Raw genomic sequence first — 21,181 nt, forward strand, 5'->3', positions numbered from 1 at the left:
TAATACAGACACACATATAGAAAATTCCAAACATTTCTCCCCTTAGGTTATGCTCAAGTCTTTTCTTTGGACAGAGTGCCATCTATAATTGCACATGCTCCCTACCCAGACATGCCACAAGCTCCAGACTAGAGCAAGCACAACAAAGTGTCTACTAAAGGCCCCTAAACGGGGAGAAAATGTGAATCCTTGATCTAAGTTCAGGATATGGTCATGAGCAACACACTGGAGAAATGCATATGTCTGCCAAGGTAAGGTACAAAGGCAGTACCAGAGCATGTGTACACAGCACAGCCTGTTATAAGGAACGCCATTCCCCGCCAGGAACCAGGGTGCCTGTCACGTCCCAGTGAAGGTCACCAGCAAATTGTCCCTCCTGTCTCTTGCCCTCCCAAGACGAGAAAACAATGGACACAAAATCAATTTCACGGGTGCCACAGAATGAAAAATATCAGATGGCACCTTAAGATAGGCAATATTTCATGAGGCAAATAAAGGTATGTACTATGGATTGGATCATGAGATATATTTTTACTGCTGTAAGAGACAAATGATTAGAAAGCAGACAAGCATACCAGACTATCTGACTCACAGCAATGACTAACAATCTTACGATAGTAACTCTGCAGGGACTATCCCAAGCCCTGCTGAAAAAGGATGTTCCTGCAGCTCCCTGAAAGCCAAGTTCTTGCTGGAAATTAAAAACACCAACAACATCGGAGGCCTCGGCTGACCTGTCCTTGCGCACCAGCTTCAGTCCTTCCTGGGGCTGGCCAACATTGAACGCCTGGTCTCCTCTTACCAGGCAGGCGGCAGTGCCAGGGGGACAGGCCCGCAGCTGTGAACCTGGGTCTCGAAGTGTGTCTGAAAATCACGTATTACATTAAATCAGATTATGTGTCAGGAGTGATAACCACACATACCCTTAGATCCAGGGTCCCTTTAAACAAATTACTGAATTCCTAAAAGTTTCCCTAAGTAACTATTCTGAAACCTTGGGCAAGCCATTAACCCTCTGCAAACAAAGCTCAGGACGAAGGAACGTAAAGTACTGGCTCTGCACTGGTATATAAGAGGTGCCCAGGAAACGGGCTATGATGTTATTTGTAATTAACAAATGTACCCATCCTCTGCTTGAGGTACAACAACGTTAGCATTATCTCCTTTCAAGCTACAGAGACTAGAAAATGCAGGCACTCCACAGATGACTGGAAAAATTAGGAGATTAGTGGAAAGAACCCACAGCTCTGGGTTCAAATCCTAAATTAACCACTTACTATCTCTATAACGTTGGTCTAACTACGAAACTATCCAATTGCCAGTGTGCTAATGCACAGGTTTCGGGGAGGATTAAAGATGAGAACATACCCAGAATATGTCCAGAACATCATGCAGGCTTAATAGATTGCCAGTAGCAATAGCTATGATTACAGCTGGGTTGCTCTTTACCATTCGTTTCTATGATCATGACCCAAGACCTTACACAGTATACTTTGGGATTTATTTGTTGACTATGTATCTTTTCTCCCATCTAACTAAAGCTCCAGGAAAACAGGAACTGTGGTGTGTTCAATGCTATAATCCAGTACCTAGATCAGCGCCTACCTTCTGCAATAAGGAGGCACCAGCTAGCGAAAAGGTAAGCAAACCTTTAACTCTCAAGCCTTCCAAACAATTATGAAATTATGTGGAATTATGAAATGTCACAAATGGACTGCTTTGTTCCACTTATAGTATCTGCTGTGCCACAGGCTCCTTGCCCTCATGGGGACTCAATGTAAGACAATCCACTTGGTATACCAAAGGCAGAATATACGGCAAGCGCCCTGAGGATGCAAGGAGGTAAGCACGTGGTAGCAAGTCCAACACTATCCACAAGGGTTTGAAGGTCACATTTGATCTTGGTTTGAGACTTGGAGCAATTTCCTGGGAATGGAGAATGTCTGAGTAAAAACCAGGGAACCTCTACTATGAATCAAAGTCATTCAAGCTCAACTCAAATTGCCAGTAAATTGGAAAGAAAAAACTTTTGTAAGAAAATACCCAGCAAATTCAGATGATCTGTAACATGTTAAAAGACCAGAAACCTAAATGCTTTTCAAATCAAAACAGCATATTATTTCAGAATTCAATAATCTACAACTCATCAACTTTATAACCAAATTTGAGTTACAGACCCATTTAAGACAAAGACTGTATTAGTCTTTTTCCAAAAAACCAATAAAGGTTATCCTTGGAGAACAAAAGAAAGATGTAATACTCTAACACAAAAAAAAAATCTAGTTATCACTGGATACTTTTGGTGAGCCCTGAATGCGGTATATTTACTGTTTTTAACTGTTTAGAAACAATACACAAACAAGATAGTCATAATGTATATGTACAATTTAAAGAATAATTATAAATTAATACTCATCTATTATCCCGCAATACCATGTATTGAGTTTTTAAAAATTTTCTCTAAACTTTTCTAAGGGTAAAGCATTATGTACTATTTGAGAAATAAAAAACAAAGAAAAACACTAAAAATGACCTTTTCATTAGTCACCAGCAGAATTTACTCATGGCTAGCACTGTAGAAAGACAAGACCTGGCCTACAAGACTAACAATTCATAGCCCTTGAGAGAAACATCAAGCTGGGTTTTAGAAACCTGGCTTAGTAAAACTAGCTGAAGGCTAGTCAAAGTCTTAGTAAAACTCTTCATGGCCCTTTTTAAATAAAGACCATTTATTTATGGCCTTTAGTTAATTTATCAAAGATTCTAAAGCTAAAGCTTCTCACACCAGTTCTGGCAAGTACAGAGAAAGTTAGGAACAAGTCAGTTTGGGTCAAAATACGCATCCCAGCCAAGTACCCAAGTCCTTGATCATCCTTTTTTCTTTTTCACCCGGCCCATAACTCAGAGCCAAGGGATTCAGGCACACAGAGAACAAGACCGACCCTCACTACTGTAGAATCCTGAAACCCAAGGTGTCTGGCCGAGAGAACACCCACATGGAATGGACCAACAGTTAGGATGGAATCTGCAGGGGTTGGGGAGGAGGCATGGAATCTACTAGGGGAGAAGAGGTGGGTTGTGCAAAGACAACATTTTTTGGGACAAAAGCTTTCTTAGAGGGCCTACTCAGAAACATGGATGTGCAAACAGAAATAAAGGTAGAAGTGCAAAGATATCGAAGCCACAGAAGAAATCCCTCACCACCACCCCCTCAGCTCCACAAAGATTCATACCTATGTCTCTACAAACATTGATGAATAGAGAAGTGTCCGGATCGGAGTCATCCACCAAGTAGGCACCACTAAGCTTGATCAGAGGATTGAGATCATGCTTCCTCAACTCTTCATCAAACACATAGCACGGCACCTGGAAGGGAGGAAGAGAAAAGCGAGTCTTCAATACACATCTGGCTCAATCAGGAAAGCTTATGGCCAACGTCACACAACACTGCTCTTCGTTCTTTAGGGACTATCACGCTATGGTGTCCCCTAATAACAAAGGAACTCGGGCAAAGGTCAATAAGCATCTTGGCTCCTCTGCGTTCTTTTCAGTATCTCTTCTTTGCTACATGAGGACTGTTCTGCAATCATCTCTCACTTGCATCGCCAGGTTTTCCCTCCACTAGATCGTTTTTCTCAGCATGCCATGAGATCTACCACCTCACAAATGTCCTTCCTGGTACCTACATTCCCTCAGCTATCATCTCATGTCTCTGCAACTTAGAGCAAAATTCCTTCAATTGTCCCTACACATCTCCTCCTCTTCCTATCTTCCATTCTCTCTTGAACACAGTCACATCAGCTTGCTGTCTCCCACTCCATCAAAACCCCGCTTGCCAGGTCACCCACATCTCTGCTGACACACCCAGCACTGGTGTCCTGCCTTCCCGTTACATGGTCTCTCATGGCATTGGATGCTCCTGATCATTCCCCACCTCCTGAAACCCCTTCTCCCTGTGGCTTGCATCCACAGGCTCCTGGTTTTCTTCTGTACCACTTCCTGCTTTTTCAGCCTCCTGGAAACACCTCTCACCTTCCCTCTAACTGACTCTCAATGCAGAGGTGTGCCACAGCTTACTGAGCAGCCCTCTTTCCTGTCTACGCCCAGTCCCTTGGTGACCTCGTGCATGGTTACAAATGTCTGCCAATGACTCCCAATTTCATGTCTCTAGCCTTCACCTTTCCGCAGAACTGCAGGCTTCCACAGCCAACAATAGCAGAAGCTATGTTTATAAGCACAGACTCGAAGCAGAATGCTTGGGGTTCAAACTCTGGCATGAACACTTTGCATAACCATGAATGAAGTTAACCTCCATGCCTCAGTTTCCCCACGTGCCATGCTGGAATAATGACAGTTATTCCTTCACAGGGCTGCTGTAAGGCCTGAGTGAGCTAAGGTATGTGAAGCTTGGGGTACAGCTCCTGGCAGGTTGGCATCAGTGTTATTTATTGCTGTTGTTTATCATCATCACTTGCATACACAAAACCATCCGAAATTTCACGTATTTAAAATGAGCCTTTGATTTCTCCCCCAAAACCTACTGTTGCCCCCACTGTTGCTCATCTCAACAAATGGCACCATCATTCAACCAGCTGCTTGGCCAAAACCTTGAGGACCCCGTCCCACCACCAAGTTCTCTCACATCCAACCATCGGCAAGTCCTGCTAGTTGTCCCTTCAGATTAAATCCTGGATCCACTCCCTTATCACCTCCACCATTGCCACTCTGTCCAAGCCACTGCAATCTCTTGCCTGCAATAGTATCTCAACTGGCCCCCCAATTCCAGCTTCAATGCCCTACGACCTCAGCCCAAGTCTCCACAAGCACAGAATTAGCACTTCAGAATTAAATCAGGCCACACCCCTCCTGTTCAAAGCAGCTTCCCACTACACTGAGAAGGAGACTCAAACTCCCTCATGACACCGCCCTCACCTACCACTCTCCTCACTCCACACAGCCACACTCACCTCGTGATGCAACTCTGCCCTCCTGAAACTACAAGTCCTCTCTGCCTGAGATGTGCTTCCCCCAATACACACATGGCTCCTTCCCTCACTTCATTCACATCTCTGATGAAACACCACCCTTAGTGAGGCCTCTTCTGACACCTTTACCTAAAACAGCACTCCCCGCCTCTCTCTGTCTCCCACACTCAGCCTCACTTTTGTTCACAGCGCTGTGATGTATGATACTAGGTACTGTCATCTGTTGAGTTTTATCATTTTCCTCCCACTAGAATAGAGGCTCCTTGAGGTCAAGGGTTTGTCACTGCAGGCTAACAATGATGCCTCGAACATAGCGGGAGCTCAGTAAATATTTGTTCCATATTTGTTCCATAAACTGTGAAGATGAGTTCCTCCTCTGGGTATTTCAATCCATCCTTACTTGGTTCTAATTTATGACCAGTCTCTCATACCTATGAACTAATGGTCTTTTTATTTTAAAAAACATCAAGAAACCCCATTGTTAGAGTTGGCAAGACCCTGTGCTTTAAGAGGGTGCCTCTTTCTTTGTTTGTTTTATACAGACTCAGGAGGAACAAGTGCAGTTGTATTACATGGATAATGCACAGTGGTGAGGTCTGTGCTTTTAGTGTAACCAGCACTGGAATACTGTACATTGTACCCATTAGGGAATTTCTCATTTCTCATCCCTCACTGCCCTCCCACCCTCTCACCTTTCTGAAGCTCCAATATTTATTATTCCAGTCTCTGTGTCCATGTGTATGTATTATTTAGTTCCCACTCATAAGTGAGAATATGTGGTGTTTGACTAAGTTATTTCACTCAAGATAATGTCCTCAAGTTCCATCAATATTACTCCAAAACACAGGATTTCATTCTGTCTTATGGCTGAGTGGTATTCCATGATATACGTGTGTGTGTGTGTGTGTGTGTGTGTGTTCTTTACCTAGTCATCCGTTGGTGGACAGTTATGTTTATTCCATATCTTTGCTACTGTGAATAGTGCCACAATAAACAAATAAGTGCAGTTATCTTTTTGATACAGAGATTTCTTTTACTTTGTGTAGACACCCAGTAGTGAGAATTGCTGGGTCAAATGGTAGTTCTACTTTTAGTTCTTTGATTAATTTCCATACTATTTTCCATAAAGGTCATTCTAATTTACATTCCCACCAACAGTGTATAAGTGTTCTCTTTTTGTCTGCAACTTTGCCAACATCTGTTGTTTTTTGACTTTTTAATAATTGCCATTTTTGACTGGTATAAGACGGTATCTCATTGTGGTTTTATAATGATTTGTATTTCTCTGATGATTAGTGATGTGTAGCATGTTTAGGAGATTCTTGGCCATTTGTGTCTTCTTTAGAGAAATGTTTGTTCATGTCCTTTGCTCACTTTTTAATGGGATTGTGGTTTTTCTTGTTGAGTTGTCTGCGTTCTTTGTAGATTCTGGGTATCAATCCTTTGTTGGATGTATAGTTTAAAAACACTTGTGGCCATTTTGTATGTTGTCTGTTCACTTTGCTGACTATATATTTTGCTGTGCAGAAGTTTTTAAGTTTAGTAAAGTCCATTTGTCTATTTTTATTTTTGTTGCATTTGCTTTTGAAGTCTTAGTCATGAATTCTTTGCCTAGGCGAAGATCCGAGAGAGTTTTTCCTGGGTTTTCTTCTGGGAATTTTATAGTTTCAGGCGGCCTTACATTCAAGTCGTTAATCCAACCTGAGTTATTTTTAAAATGTGGTGAGAGACGGGTCCAGGTTCATTCTTTTGCACATGGCTGTCCAGTTTTCCCAGAACCATTTACTAAACAGACTGTCCTTTCCCCAGTGTATGTTTTTGTCAACTGTGTCAAAGATCAGTTGGTTTTAAGTATGTAGCTTTGACTCTGAGTTTTTTATTCTGTTCCATTGATCTGTGTGACTATTTTTATATCAGCACTAGCTGTTTTGATTACTATAGCCCTCCACTATAATCTGAAGTCAGGTAATGTGATGCCTCTAGCTTTGTTCATTTTCCTTAAGATTGGTTTGGCTATTAAGACTTTTTTGGGGGAACCACTTGAAGTTTAGGACTTTTTTCTAATTCCGTAAAAAATGATGTTGGCTTTTGATAGGAATTGCATTGAATCTGTGGATTGTTTTCGGCAACATAATCATTTTAATGATATTGATTTTTCCAATCCATGAGCATGAGATGTTTTCCCATTTGTTTGTGCCATCTACAATTTCTTTCTTCAGTGTTTTATAGTTTTCCTTGTAGAGATTTTTCACCTCCTTAGTTAAATGTATTTCTAGTGGGGTTTTTTTTTAGCAATTATAAATGGGATTGAGTTCTTGATTTGATTCTCAGCTTGATCATTATTGATGTGTAGAAATGTTATTGATTCTTGTACAATGACTCTGTATCCTGAAACTACTGAATTCATGTATCATATCTAAGAGACTTTTGGAGGAATCTTCAGAGTTTTCTAAGTGTAAGATCATATCATCAGCACACACAGACACGTTGACTTTCTCTTTTCTGATCTGGATGCCTTTTCTTTCTCTTGCCTGACTGTTCTAGCTAGAACTTCCAGTACTATGTTGAATAGGAGAGATGAAAAAGTGGGCATCATTGTCTTGTTCCACTTCTTAGGGGAAATGCTTTCAACTTTTCCCTGTTAGGTATGATGCTGGCTGTGGTTGTGTCATATATGCCTTTTATTATTCTGGGGTATGTCACTTCTAATAATTTTTTGAGTGTTTTTTTCATTAAGGGATGTTGAATTTCATCAAATGCTTTTTCTGTATCTCCTGAGATGGTCATACATTTTTTGTTTTTAATTGTTTAAATTGTGAATCGCATTTATTGATTTGCATACACTGAACCATCCTTGCAACCCTGGAATAAAACCCACTTGATCGTGATGTATTATTTTTCTGAAGTGCTGTTATATTCAGTTTGCTAGTATTTTGTTGAGACTTTTGAATCTAGGTTTATCATAGATATTGGTCTATAGTTTTCTTTTTTCCTTGTGTGCTTGTTTGGCTTTGGTTTTCAGGATAATACTGGCTTCAAAGAATGAGTTAGGGAGGATTGTTGCCTCTGATTTTTGGGAACAGTTTCAGTAGGATTTGTACCAGTTCTCCCCTGTGCCTCTGGTAGAATTCAGCTGTCAATCTGTCTGGTACTGAGCTTTTTTTGTTGGGAGGATTTTTTTAAAAAAATTACTGATTCAGTTCCAATACTTATTATTGATCTTTTTGGAATTTCTATTTCTTCCTGGTTGAATCTCAAGAAGTTGAATGTTTCCAGGAATGTATACATTTCCTCTAAATTCTCGGTTGTGAGTACACAGATGCTCATAGTAGTCTCTGATGATTTTTTTGTGGTATCAGCTGTAACGTCTACTTTCTCATTTCTGATTGAATCCTCTCTCTTCTTGGTTAATCTGACCAGCATTCTATGAACATTATCTTTCCAAAGAACCAATTTCTCATTTTGTTGATCCTTCGTACTGCATGTTTTGTTCTCTATTTCATTTAGTTCTGCTTTGATATTTGTTACTTCTGTTCTGCTAGGTTTCAATTTGGTTTTTTCTTTTTTTTTTCTAGTTCCTTGAAGTGTGGTATTAGGTTGTTAATTTGTGATCTATATTTTTTATGTAGGCATTTAACACCATAAATTTCCCACTTAGCCCTGCTTTTGCTATATCCCAGAAGTTTTATGTTACGTATCCATTTTCACTTGTTTCAATTTTAATTTCCATCTTAATTGCATTGTTGACGCAAAATTCATTCAGAAGCAGGCTATTTAATTTCCAATTATTTGCATAGTTATGAGAGTTCCTCTGGGAATTGATTTCTAGTTTTATTCCACTGTGGTCTGAGAAGATACTTGGTATCATTTTGGTTTTTTTTTCAATTTATTGAGACTTGTTTTTTGGTATGACATATGGTCCATCTCGAAAAACAGTCCATGCATGGATGAGAATATATATGTTCTGCGGTTGTGAGTAGAATGTTCTATAAATGTCTGTTAGGTCTACGTGGTCCTGAACCAATTTAAGTCCAGTGTCTGTTGATTTTCTTTCTCAATGATTGAATTCTATTATGGTATTGCTGTTCATTTCTTTCCTTAAGTCTACTAGTAGTTGTTTTATGATTCTTGGTGCTCTAGAGTTAGGTGCATATATATTTAAGATTGTTACATCTTGTTGAATAATCTCTTTATCATATAATGACCATCTTTTTCTTTTTTTTTACTATTGTTGATTTAAAGTCAGTTTTATCTAAGTATAGGTCTCCCTGCTTGCTTTTGATTTCCATTTGCCTGGAATATCTTTTTCCATCCCTTTAGCTTCAGTCTATGTCTTACCAATTAGTTGGCTTTCTTGTAAGCAGCATATGGGTGGATTCCGTTTTTTGGTGTTTGTTTTTTTTTAATCCATTCTGCCAATCTGTATCGTTTATGTGGAGCATTTAATCCATGTACATTCAAAGTTAATATTAATATGAGGTTTTATTCCTGTCATAATGCTGTTTCCTAGTTGTTTTGTGGTCTTGTTTGCATAATTGTTTTATAAGAGTGTTTATACTTTTGTGTGTTTTTATGATAACAAGCATCAAACTTTTGTTTCCCTGTATAGACCTCCTTTGGGCATTTCTTGTATGGCCCATCTAGTAATGACAAATTCCCTCAGCATTTGCATGTCTGGGAAAGACTTTATTTTTCCTTCATACATGAAACTTATTCTGGCAGGATACAAAATTCAGGGTTGACAGGTTTTTTTTTTTCCTTAAGCACCTTGAAAACAAAAACCTAATCTCTCTGGCTTATAAGTTTCTCCTGAGAAGTCCCCTATTTAGTTTGATGGGGTTTCCTTTGTAGGTGATTAGATACTTTTCTTGTGGATAGGATTTTTTCCTTCGCGTTGACCTCATACAGTCGATGGCTATATGTTGTGGTGAAGTCCTTCTTGCAACATATTTCCTTAGAATTTGTTGAGCTTCTTATATTTGGAGGTCTGGATCTCCTGCTAGACTAAAAAAGTTTACATCAATTACTTCCTCAAATACGTTTTCCAGACTTTGTTATTCTCCCTTAGTAATATCTGTGCTTCATAGGTTTGGATGTTTCATGTAGTCCCATACTTCTCAAACGCTTTGTTCACTTCCTCTGAATCTTTGTTTTTGTCTGATTGGATTAATTCAAAAGACCTGTCTTCAAGTTCTGAGATTCTTCCTTCTGCTTCGTCTAGTCTACGGTGGAAGATTTCAACTGTATTTTATAATTCCCATAATACATTTTTCATTTCTAGAAATTCTATTTGATTTTTAAAAAATATCTCTTTGGTAAATTTCTCATTTATACCCTGGGTTGATATTCTGATTTCTTTGTATTGGTTTTCAACTTTCTCATGTATCTCATTAAGCTTCTTTAAAATTAATATTTTGAATTCTTTATCTAGTATTTCAAGCATTTCACTTTGGTTAGGATCTGTTTCTGGAGGATTAATATGATCCTTCAGGGTGTTGCAACACCATGCTTTTCCATATTTCCAGAATTGTTACCCTGGTTCCTTCTCATCTAGAGAAACTGTCACTTTTTGGTTTGAATTTTCTTTTGCTTTGACTAGAGGGTTCCCCCCTGCCTTGAGAATGTGACTATAATGTATGCTGCATAGTTTTATTTGGCTTTGCTTCTGGACGCTTTCAGCGGCAAAGACTCTGGATGAATTCCTTGGTTATAGATAGGTTTTGTGTGGTGACTTTCTCATATATCAGTTGTAGTAGTAATATACCAGGCCGGTGAGCAGGCTCAAGGCCTTCTGAGTAGCCAGGGTATGGTGAGGGATGATGGTAACTGAGGCCATGCAAAGCTTGTCTCCTGCCGTAGCACTGTGCAATTGTATACACAGCTGTGTCAGCAGATGGGCTATGCAAGTTCACCTCCTGGCCAGGAGTGGTACTTGCAGGAAAGAGACAGTTGCAGTCGTGCCAACAGGATTTATGCTTGGCCTTTGTTAACGAGGAGACTACTCCCATGTCCCAGACAATGGGTGGGGCCATTGGACACCTAAGCGTCGTCGCTATCTTGTGTTCTGCCAGCAAGGCAGGTTGAGGAAGGAAAGCTGGGTGGAGCTGGGTCAGGCAAGCACATATTCAGGCTCTCCAACAGCCGAGACAAGCACTGGCCCCAGGGGTGATCACCGGGCCTCCAGGGCAACATTCTAGGGAGGGACAGAGGCACCTCTACTATATCAAAGAGCCCACATGGTACGAAGAGGTGTAGCCTGAGCTCCACAGCGTAACAGGCAATAGCAGGACCCACCAAGTTCTATTGCCCTTAACTCAGTGAGTCTCCCACCTGTATCCCATCGCTGGCTGCAGGCCAAAAAAGCCAGCCCAGTCCCAAGCAGTCTGTATTAGGTTGTTTTTGCACTGCTATAAATGCCTGAGACTGGGTAATATATAAAGAAAAGAGGTTTAACTGGCTCACAGTTCTGCAGGTGGTACAGGAAGCAAAGCTCAGCTTCTGGAGAAGCCTCAAAAAGCTTTTACTCACAGCAGAAGGTGAAGTAGGAGCAAGCATATCACACGGCAAAAGCAGGAACAAGAGAGTGAGAGTGAAACAACCAGAAAGTTTCAAACCACCAGATCTCATGAGAATTCACTCACTATCATGAGGACAGCACCGAGCGGATGGTGCTAAACCATTTATGAGGGACCCCCATGATTTAATCACCTTCCACCAGGCCCCACCTCCAACACTAGGGATTAAAATTCAACGTGAGATTTGGGCAGGGACAAAATCCAAACTACATCAGGGTCTGTGCTCAGATAGTGAAACGGCCCCAGGCTGCAAGACTCCCTGCCCAGGACAGAAACCATGGCTCTGAGGCCACACCTCTGCGGTACAGTTTCATGAAGTAGGGGCGCCCAACTTCCACATCACAGCAAGAACTCAAGCCAAAGACGAACCCCCACCCAGGGTAAAAAAGGCCCCGGTCACCAAGTGAACCACGACTATGTGAAACATTCCTGTAAGTTTTATTTCCAAAATAACACACTGGCATCATTTCAATTACCTCTTCCAAAGAATATTCTAAAAATTCGTGTTCTCTGCCATCATTTCAAAGTAGATAGTTTTATTATTTTCTGTGGATAAATTTCCCAAAATTTTATTTTTTTAGACTGAAGCTATTCACAGACGGGTCTATTTATTAAGTTAACTGCTTAATATTTAGCTTTCAAATTTCTCTTAGAAGTAGGCTATCAAATCTGCAGGAACGCTCTAACCCACTAACCTTTTTCCCCAGTCCTGCTGTCAGAGATTCATGGACAGCTAATAGAGTGAATCAAACGACCTACACCTACTCACAGCCTCAAAGGCACTCGAGCTCATTTCGACCATATCCTCAAAGCAAAGTCGCCTGTCGCCTAAAATACTTCCCAGACACCTATGTGTTTCTACTAATAATGGAGGACGTTAGAACCTCTAGAGCTCACAGGGTACCAGCACATGGAGCTTAAGCCTACCACCACATTCACGCAGAAAGGCAATGAAAATAAAAGAAAATTATTGCCACAGACTATAATTGGGTTACAGCAAAAAGCCACAAGTGCCTATTATCCTGCAAAATCTAAAGCTTGTCATCCCACAGCAAGATTATACGAAAACATTAACCCAAGAGGGGAGTGAGTCAGTGGACTGGGTAGGATTCAAGACAAGATGCAACTCTCTAACCAGCAAAATAAAAGCCTACGATAGAAAAGGGAGCAAGATGGCATATGGCACGACGGGAAAATGAAAGAACTCTTCGTTCTGAAAATAGCTCCATTTCATCAAGACACTTAGAGGATTCCAAGTCAGCAAGATCTGCAAGCACCCTCCACGGGGCAGGTAGCAGCTTCTGGCTATCTCCCCACTCCGGGAGGGAAGAAAAGACATGCCTCACACAGCACTCCACAAAATTGGAATGTGCATCGGAAAAACAGTCAAGGCTACTGGGGAACGTCCTCCCACTTCCTGCTACAGCAAACACAGCAATGGAGACATTCATAAGACCATGAATTTAGCAGCCTGGGGAGCGAGGTTGCTTGCCAGCTGCAACACACCACACATTGAGTTAATGCTGTTTCGTATATAATAATTTTACTTTTATAACCCTGGTAAGACTGCTAGCAGGCCAGTTCTGAATTTTGCCTGTTCCCAAGGGCACTAAGGTGGGAGGTATATTTACACAATGCTTTAAAGAAATAATTATCTTAAAGCCCCTACCAGAATCCACTGAACAAACTATAACAGTAGTTTTAAAGGTGTTGTTTGGAACTACCAAGATTTTTGTCCATCGAAATCATTCTAAAAGTGACAGAGCAAAACGAATAAATAAATGACATACTAGTAAGGTGTAGAAAGCAAGACTATACTGACGCTAAACCAAACTGAGGTTTTTTCTTCTTTAGGGAATGATAAGTGTTTTATAAGTACATAAACCTTCAATATGTTTTAAAGTTATCATATCATAGCCTGTAAGGTGTAATCAAATCAAACTGAAAACAGAAAAAAGGGCATACGCTTTATTAAGATTTGCTAACAGTGACAGCATTACATTTTTAGCAATCATTATGCTTTTCAGTTCTTTCCATTTAATCTATCTTAAGACAAAAAAAACGAGTTAGTGAATATGAGTATGTCCTCCACATCATTAGTCTATAGGCTCCCTGAAAGCATTCCAAAATTTAACAAAATTCCTACTGCTTAGCTCACAATAGGCTCTCAATAAATGAAAACTCAATGAATAAAGCCCCAGATGCCAACTACACCTGAAGAGATAAGAAGTACAAATTACAAACGTTTCTCATGCATCTTCAATCTGCTTCTAAGAGAAATTACAAGTCATTGTTTTGAGAAAAACACAGACTATACCTCCCCACTCCCACCCCAAAAACTATTGAGAACACAGATCAGGACACTTTCTTTTACAAAGGGCCACGTGCTATCTACATTTTGGGTTTTGTAGGCCACATAGGTCTCTGTGGCATATTCCTCTTTGTTTTGTAACAATCCTGTAAAAATGTGAAAACCATTCTTAGTCCTGGGCTTGTACAAAAAAAAAGAGCCAGGGCAGGCTTTGAACCATGGGCTGTTAGTTGGTGATTTCTGACCCATAGAAAACAAATTGCTATTCATTTTGGAAAGCAATTTTTTCCTAGGTGGTAGAAGACACAACTGCCAATTCAGCAACATGAGGTAAGAGGTACACTCACATAAAACAAAAAATAAAACAAAACAAAGGGTATCATGATCAGGTTGGAAAATCAGAGCCCAGGAGAGTATCTGTGGGACTGAGAAGTTGAGGTCTAGCAAGAGAGCAGAGGGCACTGCTGTTGCCGCAGCCTCCACCTCCCACAGGAAGCAACTCAGATCCAACCAACTGGACACTTGAGGATGACTGTGTGTGGGGCTGGGCGTGGTGGCTCACTCCTGTAATCTCAGCACTTTGGGAGGCTGAGGCAGGCAGATCACCTGAGGTCAGGAGTTCAAGACCAGCCTGACCAACAAGGAGAAACCCTGTATCTACTAAAAAAAAAAATACACACACACACACACACACACACACACACATATAAATAAAATTAGCCAGGCATGGTGGTGTGGCGGCTCATGCCTGTAATCCCAGGATAACTGTGTGTCCCTGCCCAAATCTCGTGTCAAACTGTAATCCTCAACATTGGAGGTGGGGCCTGGTGAGGTGACTGGATCATAGGGGCAGATTCCATCTCCCCCTCCTTGCTGTTCTCATGATAGTGAGTGAGTTCTTGTGAGATCTGGTCATTTAAAAGTGGGTGGCACCTCCCGCTCCCACTCTCTTCCTCAGGCTCTGGCCATGTGAGGTGCTCGATACTCCTTTGCCTTCTGCCGTGACTGTAAGTTTCCTGACGCCTCTCCAGAAGCAGATGCTGCCATTGTGCTTCCTGTACAGCCCGCAGAACTGTGAGTCAATTATACCTCTTTTCTTTATAAATTACCCAGTCTCAGGTGTTTCCTTATAGCACTGCGAGAATGAACACACTGCTCCCATCCTCGCCCCTAACCCCCAAGCAGATGTCTGTTTTGAGATGCTTTTCCTACCACTAACAGTATGTCATCTAACAGCTGCACCTGAGTTTTTAAATGAAGTTTACCTTTGACACTACCTCCTAAATATCAGCCTTAATTCTTTCCACTTTAAACTTTTGGTTTTTTTCATTGAATGCTTTATGGTTTTTCTGGGAGGCAGTATTTTACCACTTCCACTTCCATATGAAACTATCTTTCCCTTCATAGATGACCGTATCTGAAAAAATCAGTGATTTATTATTCATAATTTAATCTGAATTAATGCTTTTAAATAAACATTTCTTTTTGCCTTATTAAACTGCATGGTATTAGGCCACCAGTAAAAATTATTATGACCATTCATTAGTTCCTGAATCCTTACAACCTTTGAAAATTCTTAAAAACAGAAAGTAATAGAGAAAAGTGAGATAATTAATTAAGATTGTGATCCAGGTGAGAAAAGAAAACTCCCTTTAGGATCTCGGGTGGTGGGCATGGAGAAGCAGCAGAAGGAACACGGTCTGCTCTTCCCCAGGACCAGGGAGGATCAAGTAGCAGTGCAACATCAGGGAGTCCAGGCTGGGGAAGAGGACATTTCATTAGTCAACAAGAGTGGCCTGCCCGAGAGATCCATTACACACCACCACAACCACAGTTAATAACAACGTAATGTATTCTTGCATATCACTAAGAAAGTAGATTTTAAGTGTCCTCACAACAAAAAAAGGAGGTATGTGAGGTAATGCATATGTAATTAGCTCAATGTAGCCATTTCTCAATTTCAAAACATCATGTTGCACATAATAAACACATATAGGTCGGTGTGTACACATACAGATATATATACATACACCCACCCAAGAAGAATGTCTTGACCAAGGAATGCTGTGTTCAAATAACAAAGAGTGGACGTAACAATAACAGTAACCTAGAGACCTAGTCTCTGAGGCCAGCTGGAAAAGAATTTAAGGGGCACGTGGCCTGGACTCACATTGCAGCCAGAAGTCATCCCAAGGCTGAGGAGAGGGACAGACAGATTTAACAATGCAAACAGGTAAAGGAGACTTATCAGAGCGGGGTGCAACACAGGTGGAACACCAGGTGCAAAGGAAGATGAAGCAGTCAGCGTCAGAAACAGATGGCCCCTGCGGGGAGAGTGAATACTCTAAGCCCAAGCCCAACCACGCCACTTGGTTTACTGAGTTGCACAGCACCAGAAACCAAGAACTAACTTGCCCTATATGGATGAGCCATTCTATTTCCAATCTGGACCAAAAATCACATCCTGTGATATTTTAAATGCCCTGTCCTAAAAATAAGAATCACTCAGACAAGTTTTAAAAAATTAAATCACATGGTATCTCTGCTCAAATGCAATTTCGAAGCTAAAAAAGATTTTCACCCCGAAAGGTTAGAATGAGTATTTGAAAGGTAAAGCTTCCCGGAGTATACTTCATAAGCATGTAAGTTTGAAGTTCCGTGTTACCTCCTTTTTTGCTTTAAATATGTCTTTCTTGCAGGCTGCAGTGGTCCTCCACTCAAAGTAGTGCACACATTCTGTTGCGGTTACAAATTCAGGAGTTCCCTATTAAAAAATAATAACAATTATAATAAGTTACCATGCCACACATTGTAAAGATTCTTCTTTAAAATTAGAATGCAGTAAAGGCTACTAAAATAAAGAAAGCAGCAGCAAGAAGGGCAGGGGATGCAACCGCTTTAGTTAAACAGGGTCATCAAGACGTTCCCAAATCTGAAAATGCTGAGACCAAAGCTTCATAAAATCATGTTGGGATTTTGTGTAACTAATCCAAAAGCATTCTACCGCCCCAGCTATGCAAGTACAGTGAGTGAGTTCATGGGAAGAAATCCTCGGTCACTCTCCTCTCAAACTCCAAATGTTCTCTTAAGCAAATGCCAGCAAACCAAAGCCAGGAAACATGACCTCATGCTTCCCGTGAAAAGGCTCCCATGAGAAGCCCATCTGCATCTGATCAAGTTAGTACATCCACCAGACGCCCACCCTCCAAGGCAGCCCCTCCTGTTAACCTCGACCAGAGTGGACTACAAACAGGCCGATCACAGCATAGCAGGGTGACACAGGCACAGCAGAAACTGCCTCTACGCTCCCACGGGCAAGTCTAGGGAGTTATCCTTCACAGTTCTACTTCTGGTATGGTGAACACAGAATTCATAAAGGAAATTAGTTAAAGTTAAAACAGCAGCTATATATTTTATTCTGTAATATGAATCTTCTCATTTAATGCCGCTGCACACAGATTCTTTTATTTTTTAAGGTCTCAATATGCACAACGATGCACTTCATACGCGGATCCAAAATTAACAATGTTAGTTTTATTTGCAAAGTTCTTCAGATGAGACACTGTGGACCTGAAGATGCAACAGTCACAGTCCCAAACTCTAAAATGATATTTTAAAGCAATTTAGTAGCCACAGAGTTTCACTCGACCTGACTTTCCTAAGGATTGGGTTCTTACTCTGATTCAAGAACATTCATAGAATTTGTATAACAATTCCTTCTCCCAAGAGCTAAAACAATTATTTACTGCAAGTTCCTTTCCAAAAACTAAAGATTAAAAATAACAAATTACATACAATATGCCCATAAGAACAATCATAATAATTTACACAATGATGTCCTCTTTAAACACCAGGTAATAGCCAAAAAACTTGAGAACCCCATACCCACGGGCCAAGGCTTCTCCTAAACAGATGTGGCTATCTCTAATTTAATATAAATGAGGAAAGAAAAGTATTTTCAAAAAAACTAAATACGCTGCTCTAAAACCCATCAAAATGAAATGCTAGGAGAAGAGGTTTTAGAAAAAAAAAATTATGCCTATAACATAAACATTAAACAGTGCACTGATTTTTACCACACTAATCACACTTAATTGTAGTTTTACAAAAGACGTGGTCCATGTTTTACTTAAAAGTTGTAACAAGTTTAGAATTTGTTTACTTATTGGTTCTTGATGGTGATGGTGATTTGGTAGGGTTTTTCTTATTTGTGTTTCTAAGTTTGCTTACTGATTCTTCCTGGAATACCTCTACAGCCAGAATACCAAGGGGCAGACATTTTTTTTTTTTTTTTTTTTTAAAGAAATACATCAAGTGTCTGTGTGGACTCACCAGGGTTTTCCCACACAGGAAGGCAATGCTGCTCTGGACTCTGTGATTTGTGCCTGGCCGGTCACAGCTCACTGTTGTGTTGAATTCCAGGAGAGATCTGGTTGCACTTCTCAAAACAGAGTCACCTATTTGGAGAGAAAAGAGAGTGAACAAGCTATAAAATATACATAACCAAACAGCTATTTCCAAGAAAAAGCAAATTAAAAGTAGCATTATAATTTATCTGACAGCTTATAAATTTATAAAACTTTCCTTTCCCAGAATTTTCCATCTCAGGAGTGGCATCCCCATTACATTATCTTTACCTTGTCTGCTGCTTTCCATACATCAGAAAGGTCCACAGCTATATGCCCATCTCAAATCTGTCCACATTTCTCCACCTCTACTCCCGCTAAAACCACTACCTGCGCTCCAGCACTGGCCACCTAACTGCTCCCCATGCCTCCAGACTAGTCTCATCCCTCACCAGCCTCACTTCCTCATCCATCTTGCACCAGTGTGATCTTCAAAAATATAAATCAGAATATATAACTCAGCCACTGAAATTTTTCAATACTTCCCATCACATATGCTAAAAAATCAACATTCTCTAGAAAGGCCTACAAGTACAGTGACCACATCTCTGTTTGTCTGGGACATAACTATAACAGTCCAGAATAAAAAGTCTATGTAAAAATCAACATGATGGGGGTTGGCATAGGAATAAACTGATCAGAAGACTAGAATAGAGAGCAATTGACTAGAAGAGAGAGCACAGAGACACAAATGTGAATTAAACTTTGATTATGACAGAAGTAATAGATCAGGGAAAAGAGGAGGCTGTTCAATAAGCAGAACTGGAAATAAAAACAGAACTGGAAACAAAATGGTTATCCATATGGAAAAAGACAAAATTGGATCTCTGTCCAGTACTGGGTACAAAAACCAACTCTAAACACAAGCTTGTACAACCCGTGGCCCGTGGGCCACATACAGCCCAGAAGGGCTTTGAATGCAGCCCAACACAAACTTGTAAACTTTCTTAAAACATTATGATATTTTTTGTGATTTTTTTTTTAGATCATTAAGTATTATGAGTATTAGTGTATTTTAGGTGTGGCCAAAGATAATTATTCTTCCAATGTGGCCTAGGGAAGCCAAAAGATTGGACACCCCTGTCTAAATGGATTAAAGATGTAAACATCAAAATACAAACTTCAAAACTTGGCAGAAATCTTAAGATAGAGAAAGATTTCTTATGACTCAAAATGATTAATAAGGTTGACCTATTCAATTTAAGAGTTTATACTCATCAAAAAATAGTTTAAAGAAAACAGAAGTTATAAACTGGGAAAAACACAGAACTGGCAAAGAACCAGCATCAAGAATTTCTACATACATTCACATGCAAACAAATAAGAAAAAGAATTTTTTATGTATAATTCCAGGAAATAAAGGACGATGAATTACCTCTGACTGAGAAAGCACACACCACGCCAGAAAGGAGAGAGAAGGAAAAATCCACACCTAGCCACACAGTGGTGGATTTTAATATCCAATGAAAAGAAAAAATTCTAATCTAGGTCACACGCAATAGAAACCCAATATAAAATGAACAAGACATGATCAAGCAAACCGAAGAAAAACGTACATCAATAAATATGTTAAGAGATGTTCAATGTTACTGGTGATCAAGGAATTTCAAATCAAGACCAAAATGGTATACCGTTTACAGCCATCCCTCTGGCAAAAATTAAATACCAAGTGTCAGACGTGAGATGGCTCAGAGCTCTCCAGTATTGCTAGTGAAATGTTAACTGGTTCAACAACTATGTAAGTCAGCAGGACATTATGTCCTAAAATTGAACATTTGTGTGCCCTATGGCCTAGTTATTCCACTCAGTTATTCCACTCTTCTGAAGAGCAAAAACCTGGAAATAACCAAAGGCCCATCAACAGAAGAGTGGATAAATTAACTTTGGCAGATCCACGCAATAAAATATTACAGCATCCAGAAGGAATAAAACACAGTGAAAAACAACAATATGGTTGATTTGTAGTAATATTACTGTTATCATTTAAGTCCCAAAGAGTTACACATAGGAAGATACACACTTTAATAAAGTTAGTTGCATACACACACAGATTTTTTTTTGGAAATTAGATACAGTAAAAAAAAATTTAATACAAGATGGGAGCTAACGATTACTTCTAGTGGAAAGTCAAAGAGGGAAAAGCAAAACAGACAGTGGTTACTGTCAAGATCCTAGATTTTTGTTGGTAACAGGGCTCACTACGTTACACAAAACAACTAATTTTTTAAAAGGAAAAAGGTTAGTCCACGGATTACCACATGGATCACTGTATGTGTCATGAGCTCGGGATGACAGCTGATCCAATCCCATATACACCTGAAGTCTTGGGGCAGGGGCGAACCAAAAGTCAGCGCTGCCCCACAGCACCAGACTGATGGCCCGGTGGTTCTTCTGCCTGCGTGCAAAAGTCGGCCAGGATCATCCTTCCCCATCTGCAACACCCAGGGTCTTTTCTAAAACCTTTGCCCGGTCGGCTCAGCCAAAAGGACACAGAAGTCCTGCAGAGGCTCTGAAACCAAGGACAGTGCCCCGTGGACAGCTCCCTCGCCTGGACAGCTCCCCGCGCCTGAACAGCTTCCGCGCCTGGACAGCTCCTGCGCCTGGACAGCTCCCCCACGCCTGAACAGCTCCCCGCGCCTGGACAGCTTCCACGCCTGGACAGCTCCCCGCGACTGGACCGCTCCCCGCACCTGGACAGCTCCCCGCGACTGGACCACTCCCCGCGCCTGGACACCTTCCGCGCCCGGACAGCTCCCCGCGCCTGGACAGCTCCCCGCGCCTGGACAGCTCCCCGCGACTGGACAGTTCCCCGCGCCTGGACAACTTCCGCGACTGGACAGCTCCCCGCGCCTGAACAGCTTCCGCGCCTGGACAGCTCCTGCGCCTGGACAGCTCCCCGCGCCT

General features: G+C 40.8%; 1 protein-coding gene across 1 annotated transcript in view; it reads right to left on the reverse strand.

Moving 5' to 3' along the window:
- Positions 1–21,181, reverse strand: part of LOC105492011 (insulin like growth factor 2 receptor) — a 135,079-nt gene that overhangs the window by 77,301 nt on the left and 36,597 nt on the right. The window contains exons 3-6 of the mRNA XM_071096247.1: positions 18,204–18,328; positions 16,537–16,635; positions 3,234–3,366; positions 735–864 (exon numbers count right to left, since the gene is read on the reverse strand). Of these exons, the coding sequence (XP_070952348.1) occupies positions 735–864; positions 3,234–3,366; positions 16,537–16,635; positions 18,204–18,328 (487 nt within the window). The remainder of the gene's footprint in view (positions 1–734; positions 865–3,233; positions 3,367–16,536; positions 16,636–18,203; positions 18,329–21,181) is intronic.

The sequence above is a fragment of the Macaca nemestrina genome, chromosome 5, assembly GCF_043159975.1.
Source record: "Macaca nemestrina isolate mMacNem1 chromosome 5, mMacNem.hap1, whole genome shotgun sequence".
In the NCBI taxonomy this organism is placed as follows: Eukaryota; Metazoa; Chordata; class Mammalia; order Primates; family Cercopithecidae; genus Macaca; species Macaca nemestrina.